General features: G+C 31.6%; 2 protein-coding genes across 5 annotated transcripts; one reads left to right on the top strand and one right to left on the bottom strand.

The window, feature by feature from the left end:
* The first annotated feature begins 417 nt into the window (after window positions 1–417).
* On the top strand, window positions 418–13,880 carry LOC119641784 (sodium/potassium/calcium exchanger 4). 2 transcript variants are annotated; one of them, XM_038040620.1, is made up of 8 exons: window positions 418–452; window positions 11,422–11,574; window positions 11,644–11,951; window positions 12,018–12,249; window positions 12,346–12,492; window positions 12,554–12,787; window positions 12,851–12,952; window positions 13,012–13,880. In XM_038040620.1, the coding sequence occupies exons 1-8, from the start codon at window positions 419–421 to the stop codon at window positions 13,332–13,334; spliced, it is 1,533 nt and encodes a 510-aa protein (XP_037896548.1). In that variant the 5' UTR covers window position 418; the 3' UTR covers window positions 13,335–13,880. The 2 variants fall into 2 exon arrangements, with proteins under 2 accessions (XP_037896548.1, XP_037896559.1); XM_038040631.1 differs by lacking the exon at window positions 418–452 and adding an exon at window positions 5,691–6,010.
* A 4,680-nt stretch (window positions 13,881–18,560) lies between these two features.
* Window positions 18,561–21,207, bottom strand: LOC119638574. 3 transcript variants are annotated; one of them, XR_005247457.1, is made up of 5 exons: window positions 21,069–21,207; window positions 20,527–20,815; window positions 20,226–20,452; window positions 18,955–19,048; window positions 18,561–18,891 (listed from the first exon to the last, which is right to left on the bottom strand). XR_005247457.1 is itself a non-coding variant. In XM_038035445.1 (4 exons), the coding sequence occupies exons 1-4, from the start codon at window positions 21,146–21,148 to the stop codon at window positions 20,368–20,370; spliced, it is 396 nt and encodes a 131-aa protein (XP_037891373.1). In that variant the 5' UTR covers window positions 21,149–21,207; the 3' UTR covers window positions 19,500–20,367. The 3 variants fall into 3 exon arrangements, 1 of the variants encoding a protein (XP_037891373.1); XM_038035445.1 differs by lacking the exons at window positions 18,561–18,891; window positions 18,955–19,048 and having other exon boundaries at window positions 19,500–20,452; window positions 20,527–20,725; window positions 20,784–20,815; XR_005247455.1 differs by lacking the exons at window positions 18,561–18,891; window positions 18,955–19,048 and having other exon boundaries at window positions 19,500–20,452; window positions 20,527–20,725.
* Between the last annotated feature and the right edge of the window lie 868 nt (window positions 21,208–22,075).

Here is a 22,075-nt window from a genome sequence, read left to right as displayed (position 1 = left end):
CTTTTGTAGTAAAGAATCGAAAGTACTCGTTATAACGATTATAAAAGAAATTGGGTCTTTCCGTTACGGGAAGATTTTTCATTAATCAACATTATAGTGTGATGAATACAATGGAATTGAATTTCCAACGTTGACTTTTAAAAGGTATATCTGAGTGTTTAAATATTTACAAACGTAAATTGTAATAAAAAGCTTAAAAGTTTCCAACGAAGCTTTAAATTATTTATAAACCAAATGTTTACAATGTTATTGAATGAGTTGTTAACGGAGCGAATAAATAATTTACTCAAAAACGCAATAATCAATGGCACAAAACGGCTACTATATCAATGCCTACATTTCAGGTTTAACAGCGAAGACGAACAAGAAAATGTTCACAATGAAAATGTGTCTGACAATAGTACTGTCGATAAATTTTATGGCGAATTGCAGTAACATCGAGAGGAGAAAAGGTAAGTCCTTCGTAAAAATGATGAAAAATATTCTATAACTGAATAGAAGAACCACTTTGTGAAACGTAATTAACACATTTCACTTGGGTAGGGAGTTTGGATGACTTAGGTCCATTTGTTAGATCCTAACATATATAAGGGTCGTCACGAAAAGCAGATTCTTGTATGGAGGGCAAGTATAATTTCTCTGACGGGAACTGAAAAGTAATAACATATTTAAGGAGCTTTCGGACCCTTAGCTGTTGAGTTTAAGCTTGTAGACGAATTAAGTCCATGTTAAACTTGGAACCAACACGTCAAATTTAAGTCGTGTGGTTTAAGTTTTAATGGTTTTTAAAATTGCAATTTACTAAGAGACAAACGGATGTACATCCAAATACTTACACTTGTCATCTCTTTAGATACCAAATGTTACAAAGGGAATAATAATAAAATAAGTGTACCGCCATCTTCTGATGGATGAATCACGAGCATTGTAATTTACTTTTTTATCTTCGCTCTAATAATAAAAGTACCGTCAATTTCATTGAATTTCACGTTTTACTCTTTTCCGGTAAAAATAAAATATATAGAATTTATTTGCATTAAAGTGGATATAAAAATAATCGGGTTTTACTAATGACGTACTTACGATTACTGTTATTCTAACTGGGATTCAATTATAAATACGTTATGCTTACAGTTTCATGTAATCGTGTACCAACGCCCATGAACAATACATTGTGGATTGTGTAACTATTTTTTTTTTTTAGGAGAATTTTTTCTGTTTTTTCCAATTCAAAGATAATTTTTCTGACCCAGTTGCCTTACTATGGTTTATGATTCATTGTCATTTCTCTTCTTACGTCTGACAGCTAAGGAGACTCTGTTTGCATTTAAAACGCCATGATGTATTTTCAAATAATCGGGAGAACAATTCCAAGATATTTAGTGGCCTTTATTACGCTGTTTGAAATTGGACTACCGAAAATACAAATTATTAGTTTGTATTTAAAGACCATCTATCAAACTGAATGTGATTCGCCAACGTAAGGTCGAAGGCCTAATATTTGAGAAGATATAAAAATTTTCTAAAACATTCGTTAATGAATTATGAAGTATAACAAATACAACTTTTAACTTTTCCCAGAATCAATGTACAGTCTGTGCAAAAACGTTCTGGATCCTTTCATCAAAACGCCCGCGTAGTAGAAATTACTCCCTAATAGCGTAAAACTAATCTACTACGTCGGCGAGGAATATTTGTTTACAATTTCCATTTTAGAATTTCATTTTGTGAATTTGACTTTTTTACAACGATGGTCAGATGGATCAGACTAAGAGAACTAATGCTATTTAAAAGAATATATTATTGCTACGAATAAGATGTCTCAAAAATGTTGTTCTCAAGGTTAAACACAATAATACATAGACAGACATTAGATGGGCATGTCCTTAGCCCTTCTGAATATAATTAGAAGTAAGCGGAAATTTTTTTATGAAAAACTCTTTCAAAAGTAGTCTAATTCTAACGAACACCTCTCCTTCCCGAATATTTACTCGTTTTATATAGTTATCACTGTATTTTTGAGTTACACAAAATTGTTTATTTTTTACAATCATGTAAATATAGCGAAATTGTTTGCTTACCACGATATCCCCTTCTGTCAATTAGTGTGTCACTAATTCGAAAATTGCAAAAATTATTATGCAAAGTTTTATAACACGAAGAATGAAAATGCGTTCGATTTGCTCACAAATATCCTCTAATAGTTGCAAAACTGAAGCACATTTTATTTATTTACACTTATAAACAATCGCAGATTGGGCTGTTGAAGCGCTTCTTATTATTACAGAAAATGTACTTTCATTTTTATTCGTAAGTATCCTATGCTTCCTACTTCCTTGTATTGAATTCTTGGTATTTTCGTACAAATCCTTCAAAATATATTTAAATTACTTGAAACTAAGAAACTTATATGTATTGCAAGGCAATGGCTGTGATGTGTAATAGAAATGTTTATAGAGAATGTAATCAAACTTTTAGTTAGGAAACGGCCGAGGAACGATCTAATCGTAGATTGTATAATATATATACAATTAATCTAATCACAGATTGTTTGTTTTGGTTACTTTAATATAATGATCAGCGCTTCCGTTTTAAAGATTTTATAATTTTATTACTTGGTTAGTGCAGAATTTATTGCCTATTTGCCATTTGCGGTTGCTTATTTCTCGGTTGATCAATTGTTGCTGTTAAACTTATCCAAATGGCAAAAGTTAAGGTTGAAAGTTGAAAGAAAAAACGTAAATTGTTTTCACGAAGTGTATTTTTAGTATAGCTTCACAGTCGTTGGTGTTTAACGGTATCAGATATTAATTCGTAATCTCCCAATCGGTCCACGAACCTAATATTTAGAAAAGGTAGCGATGTTTTTCACTTGCCACATAAAATTAAAATCAATTGTCACAGTTTTAAATTAAATCGCTAAAATACGTCATCAAAATTATAAAAAAAGCAAAACAATTTTTAAAAATAATGGAAACATATTTAAGTTTTCGTTGTAGGTTTTCATAACCTAGAAAATTATCAATTTCAATTGAATGTCTTGTGTAAATTTTAAGAATTTTACAATTATTTTTATTGGTTATTATTTTTCTTTTCTTTGCACAACTATTATTGAATTGAAACCTTGTCGATTGAGATTAACAGCACGCAACAATTGTGTTTTATTTAAATGTTTGTTATTTGTTGTGTATTAGGTGTGAAAAAAACTCTGCGGTTTCTATTCTATTATTAATGAGTTCAAGTTCAATAAACTTGTGTGTGAACCAATTTCGACATGGTATTGTAAATGCATTTTTAATATATATTCGATAAATTTATAAAAGTTCATAAATGGTAGCAAACCATAAAATAAAATAAATCAAAAGAGAATACAATAAAACAGCGGACACTCGTATATCGAGCGCAAGTGGCAATAATAACCAAATAATTGCAAAGAAGCTTTTAGTTTTTAAATGCGATATATAGAGTCACTGTTCAGATTGTCACATTCGCAATAATGTAAACATTTACTTGCAATAATTTGAGAAAAGTTTTTATACAGCGTATGTCTCTCATTCCGCTATCTGTATCGAATCGGTCTGTTATTCGAATTTTCGTTTGTTCAATTTCAATACAATTGTCAGAGCCACCTGATAATATCAATAATGTTTAGTATCAATGCAATAAAAATGAAACGATTTTATTGTATTTATTTTAGAATATAAAGATCCACGATTGCACTCAGAGCTTTGCATAACTGCCTTAATTTTGTTACTTTGGCTGTCTAACAACCCGAAAGCCATCTAAACTCTAAGAGAGATTATTTATTGTTAGCAGCATAAAAGTTAAAACGATTTTATTTCACTTTTTAATTGCTTTATTAAAGCGAGTATTATTTATTCATTTCTGTATTTACCTAGGTATGTAATTCAGCTACAATAAAATAAGAGCCAAATAAGGTAGGCTTTGAAAAAAAAAATTTTAAACTGAACGTTTGGGCTAACTTTTGTGAATTATAAAAAATAAGGAAAAGCGAAAATATTAAAATCCACATACATATTAAAAGGAAAAAAAGCATATACACATAAAGCACAATATATTTGTTTTAATTTATGAATCATATAAAGCTTTAAGAAATAAAAGTTAATTTAGATACAACATAGGCAAGACGCGCTTATTAAAGAGAGTTCATTTAATGAATCTGATATTGAGACTAATTTATAACATATCACACAATAATGATCTCTGATAGATATGACATCTAAATTGTTGCATAGAACTGTTAACGGATTAAAAAGCTCATAATTATGTCCACACTGATCAAGGTTTATAAAGATAAAATTTCTAAAAGAACGAATACGAACGCTAAAGTTAATCTCTTCTAATAAGGCCGGTGAGTCAATTGTATCATTACTAACTTAATTAAAAATGAAACAACTCGAATAAATGAGCGTTTGTCTAACGACGATAAAGCTAAAAGTAGCGATCAATTTCCTAAACGAAAAAAGTAATAATTGCTTTTAAGTAATTCTTTTGAATTAACATGACATCTATAACTATGGTACCTTTATGTCAAAAAAATCAAAGCAAAAAGAAAAAAGAAAATTTCGAAACTCTCCAATATTTCGTAGACGTTGTAGATTTTCTACATTGTTGTGAAGGTACTGTAAGGTCGCTTACACAATATATCGTTGCATCAGTTATATTTTATTGGCAACGAGCAAATGTCTTTGCTTTTTTGTCTTTGAGATAGGAGGTGCTCTTAATTTATGGCATACCGTAAGATTGAATTATTTTCCATATCGATCGGCGAAAATTATTTTCAATGTTTTGGCAAAGTTGAAGTCGATCTCTTAATTTTCGCGACATTCGTGCAGACAGGCAGATGAACGGGTGAACGAACAGAGGAACGAACGAACAAACATATCTAAATCGAGTCAGAATTTCACAATAATCAAGAATATATGCACTCTATAGAATGTACGACATTCCTTCTGAATTTTGCAAACGTTTAGACAAAGTAATTATAACCCCAACCGGTGCTGAATATAAAAACACAATTCTACGTAAATTTATTTAATTCGGAATAGTTTGACAAATGTAGGTAGTGATAACAGATTGAGGAGATATCATATTCTTCGATAGCAAGCTAACAGTGGAACAACGCTAAAGAGAAAAATAACAGCAGAAATACCTCACTTGTTTTTTAGCTGTTGTTGTTATAAAAAATTTTACAACCATGCACTTTTTGTTAAAAAGACACATGCAGTCTTACATACGCATAAGAAATATATATATATATATATATATGTATGTATTTGTGTGTATATATATTTATATACATAAAAGCACTCATTGACATTTATTTACACAAAACCAGTAACGTAAGTTCTCATTACGGAGCACCTCGATAACGTTGTTCTGTCTTTGCTTGTTGTCTGTATGCCTAAGTGTGTTAGTATAAAAGTAGCGATAAAGTTATGAAAAAAGTTTATTTGCTCTTGAAATGTTCAACGCGATCAACAAAAAATTATAAAAGAATCCGTCATTTTCCAATATTAAAAAACGCACACAAATTACAAGACAAAGAATAAAAACGCTTTTATGTTAAATTTGTAAACAACGTGAACGCGAATTTTTTTATGAACCGGCTTTAGCTGTATGTATAACAAATAAAAAAAGATATAAAAATAGAAGAGAATACAAAAACATAAAGAAAGCGAATGAGTGTTTCATAGAAAAATATTATTTAAAAAATGTATTTATTTTAAATTGAAGTGTAATTAATATAGGTTTATTATTACTCGCGCTGATTATATTGCCAACGCGAATGGTCAAATGTCTCAGAAGCTTTTAAAATGATTAAATCAAGTTATTACATAAATAAATTAAAATAAAATTAAAATTAATTGAAATTAATTGGGGAAAAATAATGAGCTGTGGTTTTATAAAAAGTGCTTAAAAATTCTTTCAAAACTAACAGAAAACGAAAGAGCGCAAAGCATAAACAAAAAGAAAATGCGAATTCTAGGTAATGCTATGAGTTTTCTTATTAAAACACCATAAAGATTAATTAAGCAGAAATCCAAGACGTATGAGTTATTCTCGATGACGCAAAAGACAAAACCTTTTTACGCCTACAGATACGCATCGCAAAATCCTATAACTAGTATTTTTTCTTTGGTCAGCGTGAATAACGGAATCGTTACCTAGCTATTTGGCTCTTGTATGTATAACCAATGCAAATCAATCGAAGTGTAAATTAGCACACAGTTAATGAAATTGTGGATATTTAACATCCATCCGATATATAGCGATATGTGTTAGTCCTTTTGTTAACAATATTACATTTGCTCTTCCGGTATATTATGTTATTCTTTAAGTATGTATATGCACACCACGTGAGCTAAATCGGAAAGGAGACTTTTTAATTCGATAATTGTTTTTTCATCTTTTTAGTTATTGCGCTTGATACTCGTATTGATGAATTCTAAAATGTTTTATGAATAGTTAAAGTGTATTCAAAATTTGAACTTATTTGGAGTCGTAGACATAAGTAAAATGTCCATATGAGCCTAAAAACTATTTCTATTAAATATTCATATTTGCAAATATGCATAAATATGTAGAATAGCTGCTAAATAACAGTCGATAATAATACTAATGATAAATAATTAATGAATAATAAGTATCGAATTTGATTTCAATAACGTCGGAGATATACAAGAAAAATATTTAAAAGATTAATAAATTGTTAAATTTATTTTAAAATGGAAAGAAATACAAAAGGATAACGCAAACAATAGAACGCTTTGTTAAAGCCAAAACTGACCGTACTCTTTTTAAAAGTACTTATTTGGCAATATGCACTACAGTTTATACAACAGCAATTTGTATGGATAAAATACAGCCCCGATTTCTATCAGTTCTCCTCTTCCATTTTTTTTTCAACATGCTGCGACTGAAGCAGATGAAAAAGAAAATGCTGGAAGCTTGATTAAGTTATCTTTCCTGTTCACTTTCTCCCGTGTATTGGGCACGCTCACTAACTGCCAGCCATATTCACTTAATAAGTATGACTTCCTCTAGTTTGAGGCCGAGCGTATAATAAGGAGCTTAACAATATTCCAAGTATTGTTGATCTGAGCTTCCATTGTATTTTGTGGTCCAACAATATTATTATCGAATGCGGTTTCATTAATCAAATTATTCATACTTATTACAATAGCAAGTAATAAGTAACGCAACGTAAACTAATTCTTTTCCATAATATATCAAAATAAACTTTTACTTGAAGTTGGTATTATTTTCTTATTATATAGGAACACATAATTGTATTACTAATAGTAAGTAAAGATATTTAATGCAATAAACAGTGGTTAAGTGTGCTATTAAATATGCGACAAACGTTATTAAAGCGAATTAAAAAGGAATTAACAATCCAAAATTAATAGATATTAACACTCAATAGCTTGTGTCACCAAATTATTTAGACTCTAAATAATATTCGAAGGCAATGAAATCATATATAATTTAATCCAAATCTTTTGATATCAACACTAAAGAAGAGGTATTTTTCCGAAAATACATTGCTATGCTGCCAATTAATAGGCTACGCAAATGCAAATATTTTGCTCTAATATGGCATACCCAAGAGCCTCTCATACACACAGCGGCATAACATAATTTCTCAGTTGCTGCATTAATGTAATATATCCGGAAATTGACATGTACACAAATGTCTTACCTGGTCCATGCTTCTATACTATAATGAAAGAATTATTAGTGAACTAAAGCATGTGGCATATCGCTGCCTTACAAATACTTGCTAAACTTAACAACTCTTATCCGCTACGTAAATAGTAATGTGTAATAGTGTAAGTAACAGGCACAGCAGATGTAATATAATCTATGCATACGCGACCAATACGTATATCTGAAAAATGGAATACATACGTACGAGAAACAAGAAACACGCAACAACATTTAGCCAAAATTATTATGCAAATATAACAAATAGATTTTTAAACTTGATTTTTTTTTGTACTCACCAACGGCGAGGTGGCATTCATATTGTCAAAATATGGTCAGTGTCTACGGTAGATATTTTCCTGCTTGCAAAAATGAAGTTATCGATTTCCAATTTGACAGCAACTTTAGACAATTTTTTTATCGAAAGTCGGCAAAATTAGTCAAAGGACATGCCTACAATACAACATAAACTGAAAATATGTCCGTTTTTGAAAGCAAAAAAAAAAAAAAATTGGGTTTTTTACTCAGATTTCACCTTTTTGTATCTTTTTTTTTTTGTGTAAATCAAGCGCGTGGATATAAAAGATTCGGCAAAGACGAATAGAATTTTGATGCCTAAAACCAATTGAGCTGATCTTAACAACAAACGTAGTTTATTTGATTTCTAAAACGTGTGTGCTTTAAAAATTTTTGAGAAAATTTATATGCAATTTAATGTAAAGAACCTAACTTTGCTTGAGATTATTTTTCGATATCCTAAGGTAAAGAAATACTGATAGCCATGTCCTTTTATTTACTACAAAATATTTACATTGTTCTTGTACTCAGTTTTAGCTCAACATTTGCAATAAGTTGAAAGTATTAGTCAATATAATCGAGTTTGTTTTATTTATTTAAGTGTTAAAAGAGAATCTATAGGCGAGCAATAGAGATTTTTTAATCGAATTGGTTGAACTATGCATATAAGCGTGGATCTAGGTTCAGTTTTCTATGAAATCTCAGACATGACTTCCCGGCACTTGTTTTCATAAAAGATATTCAAAATGTTTGATTAAAACTAAAGAAGAACATTAGCCGAAAGCAGCTTAATAAATTCACTTCATTTAATATAAATACAAATAACCGAATACAGGCAGACAGAATTACTTTGAAGTTCTTAGGTGACGTTTTATTAAGAAACATTGCGGTAAGCTAACAAAAAATATTCAAAGCTTTGTTTAACTTGTATATATTAGAGGCAATAAAGCAAAAATAGGTAAATAACTTCAACTTTCTTATTTCTTCAGAGTTTTTTATTAATTTATGTCTAATAAATATCGTCTTATGTATTTACTTAGATAGGGTTGTAAACACAACATGAGTTAATTTTCAATGGCAATAATGATAAAATTCTTAAAAAAAAACTGTTTTTATTACTTTATAACATTTTCTGCAAATGAACTTAACTTTATGACCAGACCTCTAAATAGTTTTTTTCCCATTTTTTTTAATTACACGACGGCCATGACATTGTTGTATGTACGCACGTAGTGATTAGTTATTAAGTTTAAATATTGGAATTTGTTCAGATCCTTTCAGAGGCTAGGGCTTGCACTGTTCTCTTAACGCTCCTGTTCCTATTAATAAAATAAATTAAATAATAAATAAGTTAGTTACTGTTATTGCACTTCATCTGAGTATTACGCATTACGTGTGACGGTTAAATTTTTGCCGATAATTAGTGATTTAAAAAATTTTGAAATCAATTTTTTTCATTATCAAGGTTATGTTAAAAGCAAAAACACGCTAACGGTATCGTTTAAATCCCTTTAATATTAATTTATTGGCTTTAGTAACTAACAATAACTTAATGCGATTTTTTATCAATCATTCACTTCTCTTAAAGAATATAAATAAATAAATAAAAAAATTACACAACTTCAAATTTCATTCGATAATGAAGACCTGTAGCGAAGAACACTGAGCCTTCGAAGTTTCTTTGTAAATATTTTCATATTTCATATCTCTCCTTGAGCCGTATCTCAACTGGCAGCAAATCAAATAGATCGAAATACGGTCGATGATCACCTATTCAAAAATAATTCTTGTTCTAATTACTAAAAGTAATCCGTTCTCAACTTCTTGCGATGAATTTAGTCTCCCGGGACGTCCTCTCTATACATTGTACATTTTAAGGAGAATTTCGGGGCGATGTTTCTGAATACGTGCAATCAATAGAAGGAGGTATGCTTATGAATCGCGCAAAATTTGCAAAGAGTGCAATGATATGGTTGAAAGTTTAATCTTTCTTTGAAAACGAGCGACGTGTTTTTGACCAAAAGCTGGACTAATGCCAGAAAACAAGCATTATCTGCCCAATACGAAGATCTTAATCTTCTTTTCTTCAAACTATCGTTTTTTGGGTGATGATCTAAGCTCGTTAAAGCCTTAAAAGAAAAAATTAAACGTTGAATTAAGCATATTGCTATCAGTGTTGGAAACTATTTTCACAATTAACTAAATAGTGTTTCAACGTTGACAGTTACAAGTACATCTTTAACATAGGTTAATCAAATAAGGGCTTTTGCTTTTAATTTGAAAAAAAAAGACGAAACGGTAGAAGATTTTAGCATGATCGCGTCTGAATTCTTATAAAAGTTCACTTCTGGAACGTCAGTTTCGTATGAATCTTCACTTATCTCATCAATAACACATAATCTTTGTAACACGTTCACATTGACATTTCTAAAGACTGCAACCATCACTGAAGTTTTCCCTTAAAAATGGTACTAAATATCAATAAGCATGTTCTCTAGCGACGGTAGCTGAAGCGTCGTTTTCACTTCCGAAAATCACATTAGTTATTTTTTATGCACGGATCGGCCTTTTAGGAACAACCAGTAAGTTTTCTTTACTCCAAACAGACAATTTTTCATGCCTACGAAACTATTTAATCAGATATGAGTTCCACTTTATTTGCATCAAACAGAGTTCAGTTAGATTCACTATTTTTGTAATACATTTCAAATTTAAATGTGTATTTTCCCATGACGATGTGCAGACAGTACTAAACGCGAACATCAATTTTAGTGGGAATCTGAAAGAACCATAGACAATATGAGTGAAAACGTGTTGAAGCTTCTCCTATATAAGGGGCACAAACTAAAGCTACAAGTAGTTGGCACAATAAAAGCCGCGCTTGCTTGTCTCAGTATATCATTTTATAAGTAAAAGTAAACAAATCTATATATATGTACACAAATGACATATCCAAAAATAGTAGCGAAAAATAAGAAGAATTTCAAATTATAACATTACCAAAAAATCCTCACTATTTATTATTGATTGTTCCACAATTTGGATATTACTCTTTCACATAATATAGTACAGTTTAATAAAACTATATGATATACACATTCTAAATCTAGCCATTTTTAATTTTGTGAAAAATAATGTAAAATGGAAAATAAGAAGAAGAGCAAGAATACATTGGTAAGGTAAGATTGATTTTTCTCTGTCCTTCCTTTGACTGATTACCAAATTTCGTTTGACCTTAATTCATATGTCATTTTATCTCCTCTTGCAGCCAAATAAAAGCCGCCCAAACCGGCAATTCTAAAAATAAACAGTAACCTTTTAACGCCTCCCCTTAACATATTGAAATTTTATTCTGTTTGCATTTGAGACAATCATTTTTTTCTCGATTTTCAGACTTTAATGATACTCTTAACCAACAATCGACAAATTTTGAAACTTTTTTGCAACAATTCGAAAATTTCATTTTTTTAAAAGGGACTTCGGGACTGTCATGTGATGACGAGCAAGAAGGTTCTCCGTTGCAGGAATTTCCTGAATTATTTACGTGTAAGCCATCTTAGAGTTTAAAAAATAATTTGAAAAATTGGTAAAACGCCTTTTTTACTCTTTCGACAGTGGAACAATTACGCCAAGGCTGGATTGTTTTGCATGTATTTGCTGCGGTCTATTTCTTCGTACTTTTGGCCATCGTATGTAATGATTTCTTTTTGCCAACCGTTGAGTGCATTTGTGAGGATTTGAATTTAACGAAGGACGTCGCTGCAGCTACATTTATGGCAACAGCAACTTCGATGCCTGAATTCTTTACAAATACTATTAGTACCTTAATAACAGGTTCTGATATGGGCCTAGGTACGATAATTGGTTCACTAATGTTCAACACGTTAGGTGTAGCTAGTTTAGCGGCTTTTGCTATAAAAAAGGTTTTAGTGAACATATATTTACGTGGAAAATGTTTTCCGTAATATTTTCTTTGCATTTCCTTGCAGCCAATACAATTGGACTGGTGGCCTATTGCACGCGATAGTTTTATTTACGGTTTCAATACCTTGGTTTTAATTATATTAGCATGGGGCGGCAAAATTACTTTCATTGAGTCCAGTATTATGATGGGCTTCTTGGTTTTATATTATTTAATCACTTTTAATAACAATAAATTTATGCCTGCCATACGGGTATTTGTCGAGGATAAGTTGAACTGTTGCTTTTCAACACGCTATGGTAAGTTGACCAAAGGACCAGAATAAACGGAAGGAACTTAAGCAACAAAAAATATATAACTAAATAAGTTTCATCCCTCTAATATTTCACTTGCAGATTTTACTGAACCGCCTGAGAATAGTGCCAAAGCTAGGCTGCCGTTAAAGGCAGAACCTCTAACCGGTAATGGTTTATTTGTTATTAATTTGCCAGAAAGTACTAATTCCATGTCATCTACGATGAATTTAACTCATTCAAAAAGCTGTAAGTAAAAAGAATGATGGGCCGAGAAAAAACGTATATACATGCTTAATTCTCTCCTCAGGGGACGGTGATAGTGAATCTCGTGAGCTGCCAGCTAAGTTGTTTTCTTTACCCTACCAAGGATCCAAGCTAACGAAATTCTGGTGGGCCTTTACGTTCCCCATCAAATTTCTTTTGAATTTTACGATACCAAATCCTAAGAAATATCGTAAATTGTATCCGATATCTTTTCTAATGTGTATTGTGGCTATTGGATTAGATGCATATTTGATTGTTTGGATGCTAACGGCTTTTGGTTAGTACATAAATCATTTTTGATCAGTATAGTTGCTGGAGTTTATTCAAGTTTCTTTTAAAGGTGTGACCATACAAGTGCCGACTATTATAATGGGTCTTACTTTTTTAGCAGCCGGTTCTACGATGCCCGAATTTGTCGCTAGTGTCATTTCTTTAAGAACGGGTAAGTTTGGGAATACAGTTCATCTTCGGCTAAATAATCGTGTATAATAATATCTACAGGTGAAAGTGGTATTGGTGTATCCAATTCTTTGGGTGCAAATTCGTTAGCTATCTTACTTTCTTTGGGCGTACCATGGTTCATTAAGAACTGCATCACCTACGCCAAAGAGGATGATACGAACGTGATTAATATTGCTGCTCAAGGTATTGAGTTTAATATTTTGATTCTTATTTTGTGTACCTTATCGTTGTTCATAGTTCTTAGTTTTAGCGGTTATCGCCTGACCAAACGTGTAGGTTTAGTGCTATTAGCAGTTTATGTGATTTTTATAATTTTACAAATTTCTATTGAAATGAATGTTTTTTTTCCCAAAAAGTGTTAACAAGAACACACTCTGCAAGAAAACGTAAACGAAACATCAATCAATTAAGACTGTTTAGCTAACCGTTCGTACCTAAGAGGTAGTTTAGAGACCTAGATGTAGATTTGTTCTAAACAAAAAAACAAAATTTTAAAAATAATAAATAATACAAGAACGACAGGTGTTATTCTATAGATTCACACTTTAATGAAAAGCTTGTCTTAAAACCTGAAAGTGGATGCAAAAATTGCAAGGATAGCAAGTATCCTTTGACAACATATGTGTCTTTATTCTATTTCAAAATTTATAGTAAATGCAAAGCTACTACACCAAAAATTATCATACAAAACCAATTTTTATTTCATCACTATAAGTAGTATAAGTTTAAGAATTTTTAAGAAAAGTACATACTAGTTAACTTGTTTAAGCGCTCAATATACTCACTATATCTCGATACAGTTAGAATGTAGTCTGTACATGTTTATCTTCTTCTCTCACTCGCCCTCTCCCCCTCTCTCTCTGTACTTCTATATTTCGCCTATTTCTAGCTTTGCCTATTTTTCCCTTACCATCATACCAACTTTCACAATTATTATTTTTTTAAGTCCCTCGACTGTTTAAGTTGCGCTATGTAACATGCCAAAGAATAATCGTATGATACGTTAATCTCTCTTTTTCTTTGTCTTCATCCTGTTTTTGCATTGTTTTCTATAACTATCTTTCACTCATGTTTTATTATATAATTAGTGTTATATATTGCTAATAACTTCTGAATAATAAATTATACTTGAATAAAAATAGTTCAATGCTCAATTTTATTTTGAGAACAAAACAAGAAGTAAAAGTAAGTATATCACTAGAACATCGAAATAATGAATTAACAGGGAGGAAGAAGGAGATATTTAAAACTATCTCGTATAGAGCGTATAGAGTGTAATAAAATGAAGTTATGTAAAATAAAGCGTTACGTTATAAATTTCTACCTAGACAATCACGGCTATACTTTGTCATATACCAACTTGTGATTGCCGATATTTCAATTAATTCGCACGTCCTTGATGGCAAGCACCAAAATAAAAAAATTAATATTTGAACAGCTTCTTCATTATTTCTTTCCACATTTGAAAAAACAGTAGCAATGAAGAAGCAAAGTCTGCCGCCTTCAAGAAAACTCTTTGAGATATAAGGGTAATTTTTTGTTTTCTTTGTGTACTTCCTGAATTACACTTGTAGTTCCAGCCAACCGTGCCATCAACCGCTACATCACTTTCATTTTTAAAACTCAGTAACTCAATATTTTTTTTATGTCCTCTTCATATACGTCTTTGGGGGTCCATTTGCAGGGTCAAAGGAGCCATCAATTCAATTCAGTTGTAGACAATCCTTTTCAAATAAAGACAGAAACAGTATACGTTATACGGTGGAACTTTTCGCTAACATTGTTCCCGCAACAAAATTGTTAAATGGTTCTTCATTGTAATACAAAATATATATATTATATATATATATATATACATTACAATACAAAAATACAATTAGTGAGTGAAAAAAATTAAATCGAGCTGAATTACTGATTTTTATTTGGCAAGTATGTATGAGACTACACACGACGAACAAACGTGTGCGATAGTACGATCTATTGAACAGATCTGTGTGTGGGTTTATTAGCGCTATGCTAGAAATTCTTGTGCGCGCCTATGCGTGCAAGCAAAATGATGACAGCAAATAGGAGTTGTGTAACATGTGTCGAGAGGTGGGGTTTGACTAGCCCAGTTGACGTGTTACAACAAAACAAAATAAAAATGGTGCATGTAAAAGAAGAATGAATTAAAATATGATTCATGTCAAAGCTACTATGTCCGTCCTGTCTTTTAGCTCGTCGTATTGTTTGTCTATTTTATCGTATTGTCCGTTAGTTCATGTATTTATGTTAATTGTTCAGTTAAGTCATTGTCATCTATCTGTTTAGCCAAACACATACACCTTATACTTCCTTACGAAATCATTTACAACTCAATGACTAGGCATGACTCGATTTGTCTTTTTTTATAAAAAAAAATCAATTTAAAAGAAAAATATATTTACAATAAAAACGACATATTGCCGCCCTACGTTTTAAACTTAGAGCGTTCTTAATGAGGTATTAGACAGTATCGTTATCGTGCTGGCAAGAGGCTTCTCCATATATGTTATTGGCGTAAAATTTATAATAAAATTCTTCTAGAGTGATGTGTTACTCATCTATATATGGTACGTTGTCTTTGTAAAATTTGTTTCGCACACACCTATCAAAATCAATAGCAAAATACAAGGGAATTTAGACAAAACTGATTTCAATCAAATCCGTTCACATTAGTATACCATAGTCATCATATTTCACGATTTCTTACAATTGTTTTTTTAGTTTCTATATTATAATTTTTTTATAACCGTTCCTCTTTTACTTTTTTATTAAGCAAATGTTATGGTAACAATAAAGTAATTATAAAGTTAAATCGTTTTTCTTTTTGCTTTTTATTGATATAAATGTATGTTTTCCAATCATTATTATACCTTACAACACTTGTGGTACAGGGTATGTTACATGGTGCATATATAGCATGCAGAAGTGATTAAGATGGACGCACCTTTTATTATACCGATCGATTCAGAATCATAATGTAAGTGGATCTAAGCCTGTCTGTCCGTCTAATGTCGGTCCATATAAATTTGTGTTCAAGCTGCAGGTCGCAATTTTTAAGATATTTTGACTAAATTTGGTACAGTGACGTGTTTTGGCTCAACGGTGAAGGTTATTGAAAATGGTTCGGAGCGGCCATCTTTTTCGACCACTCCCCATACAACGCCCTATTCTGTAAAGTCGTTGTATGGAAAAAAATTGTAATCCTCAAAAAGTGGCTAAGTAGTAATATTTCGACATACTAAATTGGTGTGAAAACTTTGGACTGGGTGGGGTAATCTTTAAACACTCTCTCATATAGCGAAAACTGAAGTTTATACGACAAAAAGGTATAATTGTCATTGCTTCACGATGAAAATTATATCATAATAGTAATTTAACATAAAAAAATTAACTGTACCAAATTTGTACCATCTCGGCCCATTTTTTGGCCCTAATAACGATTTTCACGAGAATTAATCCTTTGTAGAGCAGAGAAGCCTAAGTTTTAAGTGTTGATGGAAACTGACCCATAATATTATAATAATTCCATACAAAAATGAACTGTACAAAATTTGGATCATCTACGCCTATTTTTTAGATCCTGCCCTATGTAAGGATTAAATTTGCACTACATCAGGTTGCGTTTTGGGCACGCTTCGCCGTAAATACGCAAATAAAAGATATGCCTTTATATGGAAGTAAGATATAACTTTTGTATTCTATAGTAAAAATAAGAATTGTGTTAGACAATGTGATGTAGGGTATTTAATGGTCAGCCATGCCCGACTATAATGTTCTTACTTGTTTTTTCTTAATTTTTCCTTAAATTAACCATTGAATCTCTTTTACACCATTAGAAGTAAATATGTCTTGTTATTTTACACAAAGGGTTTTGTGTGGTGTGAATGCTTGCTAAGAATTGCCTCCTCTCTTCTCATTTTTCTGAGTATGGCTTGATCTATCTCCCAATTTGTGTATGTTTTAGCTTAGCGATTAGTAATTTGTAAAAAGTCAAAGTTGCATTACGAAAAACCCACCCTTATGTAATACAAACGGACTTTAGACCTTGTTCTCTTTAGAATTCCGCTCTTTTATTTTAACAATAACTACAACTATAACTAAGTAATTATAAAAAAAAAAGAATATGAGCAGAAATCCGTTATTGCATGGTTTATTGCTCTTTTAAGAAGAACAATGGGAAAAGCGTCGCCAGAAACCTCCTACATCTATGTACCCTGACGTCACAATTGCATAAACTACATGTATTTAATTTTTCTGTTATATCTTAAAAATATTGTATAAAATGTTACTGTGCATATTGGCGATAGACCTGTTTTCTTTTATGCTGAATAAATCAGAATCATTTTCGTAATCGATCTAAGCTTGTCTGTCCGTCTAAAGTTTGTTCATATAACTTTATGTTCAATCCACAAATCGCAGTTTTCAAGTTAGTTTAATGACACTGGGTGCACTGAAATGTTTCGGTGCAAGGACAAACACAATTGAAAATGGTTCGGATCGAACCTGCAAAACCATATCATTGGCCAATTCTTACAAAGTTGTGTAAAGAGTTGGCATAGTTGAAGTCCCATCCCGAAAATAGGAATAGCAGCCACTGTGCTTGAGGCCTAGAGAATAAATTTGTTATGCGAATAATAAATGGAAGCTGGTCATTGACAACATATATATCGTAATAATTCAAAGAAAACAAAAAAAGTGTTTATAGTAGAAAAGACTCGTTTGATATATTCCATGAAACTGGAAATCAACAACTATCTATTTTAGCATCAATCCGAACAAGGTACAACTAGACAAGAGCGACACGAGCATTAAAAAGCCCCGGGAGATAATCATGTAAGCAGGCGGTCATCGCGGTATATTATCGCCGGGTTCTTTTTAGTAGGCAATTGTTTATCACCCAAAGGCTAACCAGGTATCATCGTCGCCAACTTTCCAATATTTTCTCTCAAATTTTCCATTACAATGCCTTAACAACAGAATGAAACTTAAAAAATGAGAGCCAAATTGACGTTTATATGTTTTGCAGAATGAAATGAATAGAAAATTATGTACAATTTGTATTAAGCTCTAAAATAATAAATTAATATGAATGTTGAATTGGTCCTAATCGATTTAAAAAAATTTACAATTTAATTTAATTACTACGGATTAATGGAAATTTCTTGTTAATATAAGTAATAAAATATATGCGCTTTCGATTTTTTCATATAAATATTTAAATATTTAATATGCTAAGGTATTACCATGAAAGGAAGAAGTCATTAAAAGTTTAAGTGCGGTCCATAAAGAAGTATTATTTTTCTTTAACTGATTGTTTGTTAATGATTTTGATTGCTTTTTTTTGTTTATATTTTATTAAATTGACGAAATGGTATACATCATTGAGGGTCATCCTGAAAAGGCTTAAAATTATTACCAAACTTCTTCGCAAACGCGTCAAAAACTATGCCGATTGCGGGATGATCTAGCAACAAAGCTAAATTCGTTGTGTTTGATGCAAAGAAATGCGGTGGACGGCGGAGAGTCAGTTAACAAAAATTTTTTTAGTGCTTTATTTCTTGTATTCATACTATTATGCTCAAATGTGGGCGAAGTACAAATACAAAGTCAGCAAAAAATGCAGTGACAACAGTTTGTCCTTTAAACAAACAAAGGATGGCCATGCGAGGAATAATATATTCTGAAAGTTTTGACGATTCATTGCCGCCTGCAAGTACCGCAAATCTAAAAGCCACTGACGATATGCCAAATAGTGGCGGTAAGTACAGATTATTAATTTTTCATTTCGTTACTAATGATTAATGAAATTTTCTGGTTTGTTTTGTATTCTGCGTATATTTAGAATCTCTATAGCGGTAGGTTGTTCGGCTGAGGACAATATCCCATAGAGTTCTTCTAAAAACGAAAGTAAGTGGATTTTAATTATGGCGTTAATAATTATTCTTTACAGTTATTTACCAAAGAGAAAGGAGGGCTCTAATTTGATGGAGTTGTATCAAGAGCAGGTCGAAGAAAAGCGAGAATATCGAAGGCAAAAGCTGCAATACCAACACTGAAAATTGGAAATAATGAGAAAGTGGAAGGAAAGTGCGAAATCATATGAGAGCTCGTCAAAACTCATTAGGAAATGATATACAAATGAGCCGTGCACTACGCACAATGACTAACTCCTCAAAACAAAAAGTTGAAAAATACGATGATATAATGTACATTGTTTTTAAAAATTCCTTCTATAATACAATTTCAGACAAATTTTGCACAACGAATGTGTGGACGAATGTACCTTCAGCTAACGATGTATTAAATTTATAACAATGGACAAAAATAATAATTATTAATTACAAATTTTTATCTGGCTATGAATCGAGTGGAATCAATTTGACAAATGAAAAAAGTAGTAAAATTAAATCCAGCGCTTAAATGTTAAGGTTTTTTTTGCAGAAACAGTTAATTATTATTACAGTTAAATATTATATTATATTCTTTTTTACAGATTCTTCATAAAAATGAATGTTAGCAGTCTTTTTATAATGTATTATTAGTGATTAATTCATATAAATGTGTATAAATTTCGTGCCGGCAATCCTCTAACTTGTTAACCCAACTGCCTCATATATATATATTTTATTTAAAAGATATTTTAGATAACTAAAATAAACTAAAATAATATGACGATTGCTTTACGTTGGGGAATTGTAACAGCTGATAAAATAAGTCACGATTTTTGCGTTGCTTTAAGCACCTTACCATTTGATGAGCATCAAAATGAGTGTCATTTTGTTAAAACCATTGCAAAGAGCAGAAGCAGATTTCTAAGACCCCATAAAGCGGATAGATTCTTGGCCTGTTTTAAGTTTGCATTGCACCTAAGTACGTTCGTCTCTCCATCTGCTCAGCCTTGTAGTATCTATGGCAAGGATTCTCCCGGCTAAGAATTTGGAAGTGGCGTAAGCTTTTCAAAGGACAACCACGCCAACAACGCCTAAAAAAATTAATTTTAGTTTGGAAAAGTCTTTGCCGAAATTAAATTTTCAAGAGGTGAGATGAGTTAGATTTTTGATTCACAATCCACATTTTGTAGGGCCTAGAGGTCAGTATCAGCAATAACGTTGCTCACTAAATTTACCCAAGCAAACACAGCATTAGTACCTAGTGTAAAGCTTATTGAATCACATAAAAATTTATTGCAAGCACCAGTTGCTTTTTTGCACAAATGTTTTACTTATTACGTTTTCTGCGTCTGCGATGCTACAAGCGTGATAGTTTTGCGCCTTTTCACGTTGCCTCAATTGTGGTGACTTCACACACACATCAACACCATTACCTTCATAGGTCGCTTGGCGTGTTGGAGAAATGAGAAATGATCTTTTTTCACTTTGTAATGGACGCAAATGTTGCTTTGGGCTGTAGCAGCTCGTTCGCTTTTCCTTTCGAATTCTCTGGAAACGCGGAAACTCTGGGTAAAAGTCGATAAATTAACATAACATATTCTTAGACGCTGTTTATAAACATAAGAAACAATTTACTTACTCGTTTTGAGGTAGCGCTAGGGAGTTTAGAAGCCCGCAAGCCTTTCCCGCCCGCGTCATGATAATCCGTTCTTCTGTGTTGCGGCTGTCAATGTTTTCGATTGCACTTGCCAACATGAATAGATTCCCTTGCCGGTTGTCGCCTACTTCATTGTCATCAGCGTATATGATTACCCGCCTGCACAATCTATGTATGAGAGCTGTAATTCAATGGTAAGTTATTCCTATTTTTTGGGATGGGACTTAATCTTTCCCGACTTTTTATGAGACCTTGTATGAGCTCAAAAATCCTTTGGTTTCCATACAAATAAAACAATAAAAAAAAAACTCACAAGGAGAAATAAAAACAATATACTTTAAATTTAGAAATTATATATCTAATTGATGTTTATTTTGTACTAATTTAAATTTTTTTATGTTATGCCGTTTAAAATTTTAGTTTATACTTTATATTATTTTAAGAGAAATGAAAAATAAGTATTACATGTGATTTATGTGCAATTTTAATTATATTTGTCATTGTACATTTTGTTGTTTAATTACATTTGCAATTTAACCAATTCCTTTTTTGCGTGAGTGAAGTCAGTCTCCAAGCCACTTCTTCTAAAGTCACTTTTTTTCATTCCGTTAATCAATCAAAAATTTAATTTACTTTTAACTTAATTTTCTTGCCGTTGTTTTTCATATATTTGTAGTTTACATTTATGTTGATTTCTTTTGTTTTACTTCTTAAACCATATGCTTTTATTTATATCTACATGGATTTTATTTTTTGTTCTTATGAAAAAATATGGTAACGTGGCTTCTCATTGTGTTTACCACATGGGGCTTATGATCCCGAAAATCAGAATAATGCATCATTGGTTTTGAGACATTCGCTTTATTGTCAGGTTTGGGAATTAAAGTTAATCATACCAAAGGCAATGTAAATAAGCACAATAAAGCCGTGCACCCTGAAAAAATTTTCCGCTTCTTACGTACTATATAGGAATTGCGGTTAACATAATGGGGCGCTATTCTCCTTTTCGAAGTAAAAACTTCCAAGTGGTAAACACAATTGCAGCGATGCTACCGTATTATTTTACAGAAAACTGTAAACAAACACATATGGTTTATAATCAAAAGTAAAGAAGGCAACGTAAACATAAACAATAAATTTATGAAAAATGTCGATAAGAAAGTTAATATAAAAAAAAAAAAGAGAAAAAAAAAAAAACACTCAGGAATCTAATAGCTGAAAAAACCCAAGTATTGGACAGTACTGGTTGGAATCTTTTGTACACAGACGGGTCAAAATATCCTGGTCTGCCTCCTGCTTGTGCGGTGGTAGATGCTACAGGACGGGTTCTTCTCAACCACATATTTCACGAAAGTACTTCAACTTTCACAACGGAAGCCAGAGCTATCCTTCACGCTGCCAACCTTGCCCATAAAAACAAACTCAAAACCGCTATTGTTACCGACAGTTTGTCTGTATTACAAGCTGTTTGGAATCCTTCGACTTCGAGATGGAGCACCTTCAACAAATTAAGGAATATAATTACTACACC

This window comes from Glossina fuscipes, unplaced genomic scaffold (assembly GCF_014805625.2).
Source record: "Glossina fuscipes isolate IAEA_lab_2018 unplaced genomic scaffold, Yale_Gfus_2 0, whole genome shotgun sequence".
In the NCBI taxonomy this organism is placed as follows: Eukaryota; Metazoa; Arthropoda; class Insecta; order Diptera; family Glossinidae; genus Glossina; species Glossina fuscipes.
This window is presented reverse-complemented; position numbering and strand designations above follow the sequence as displayed.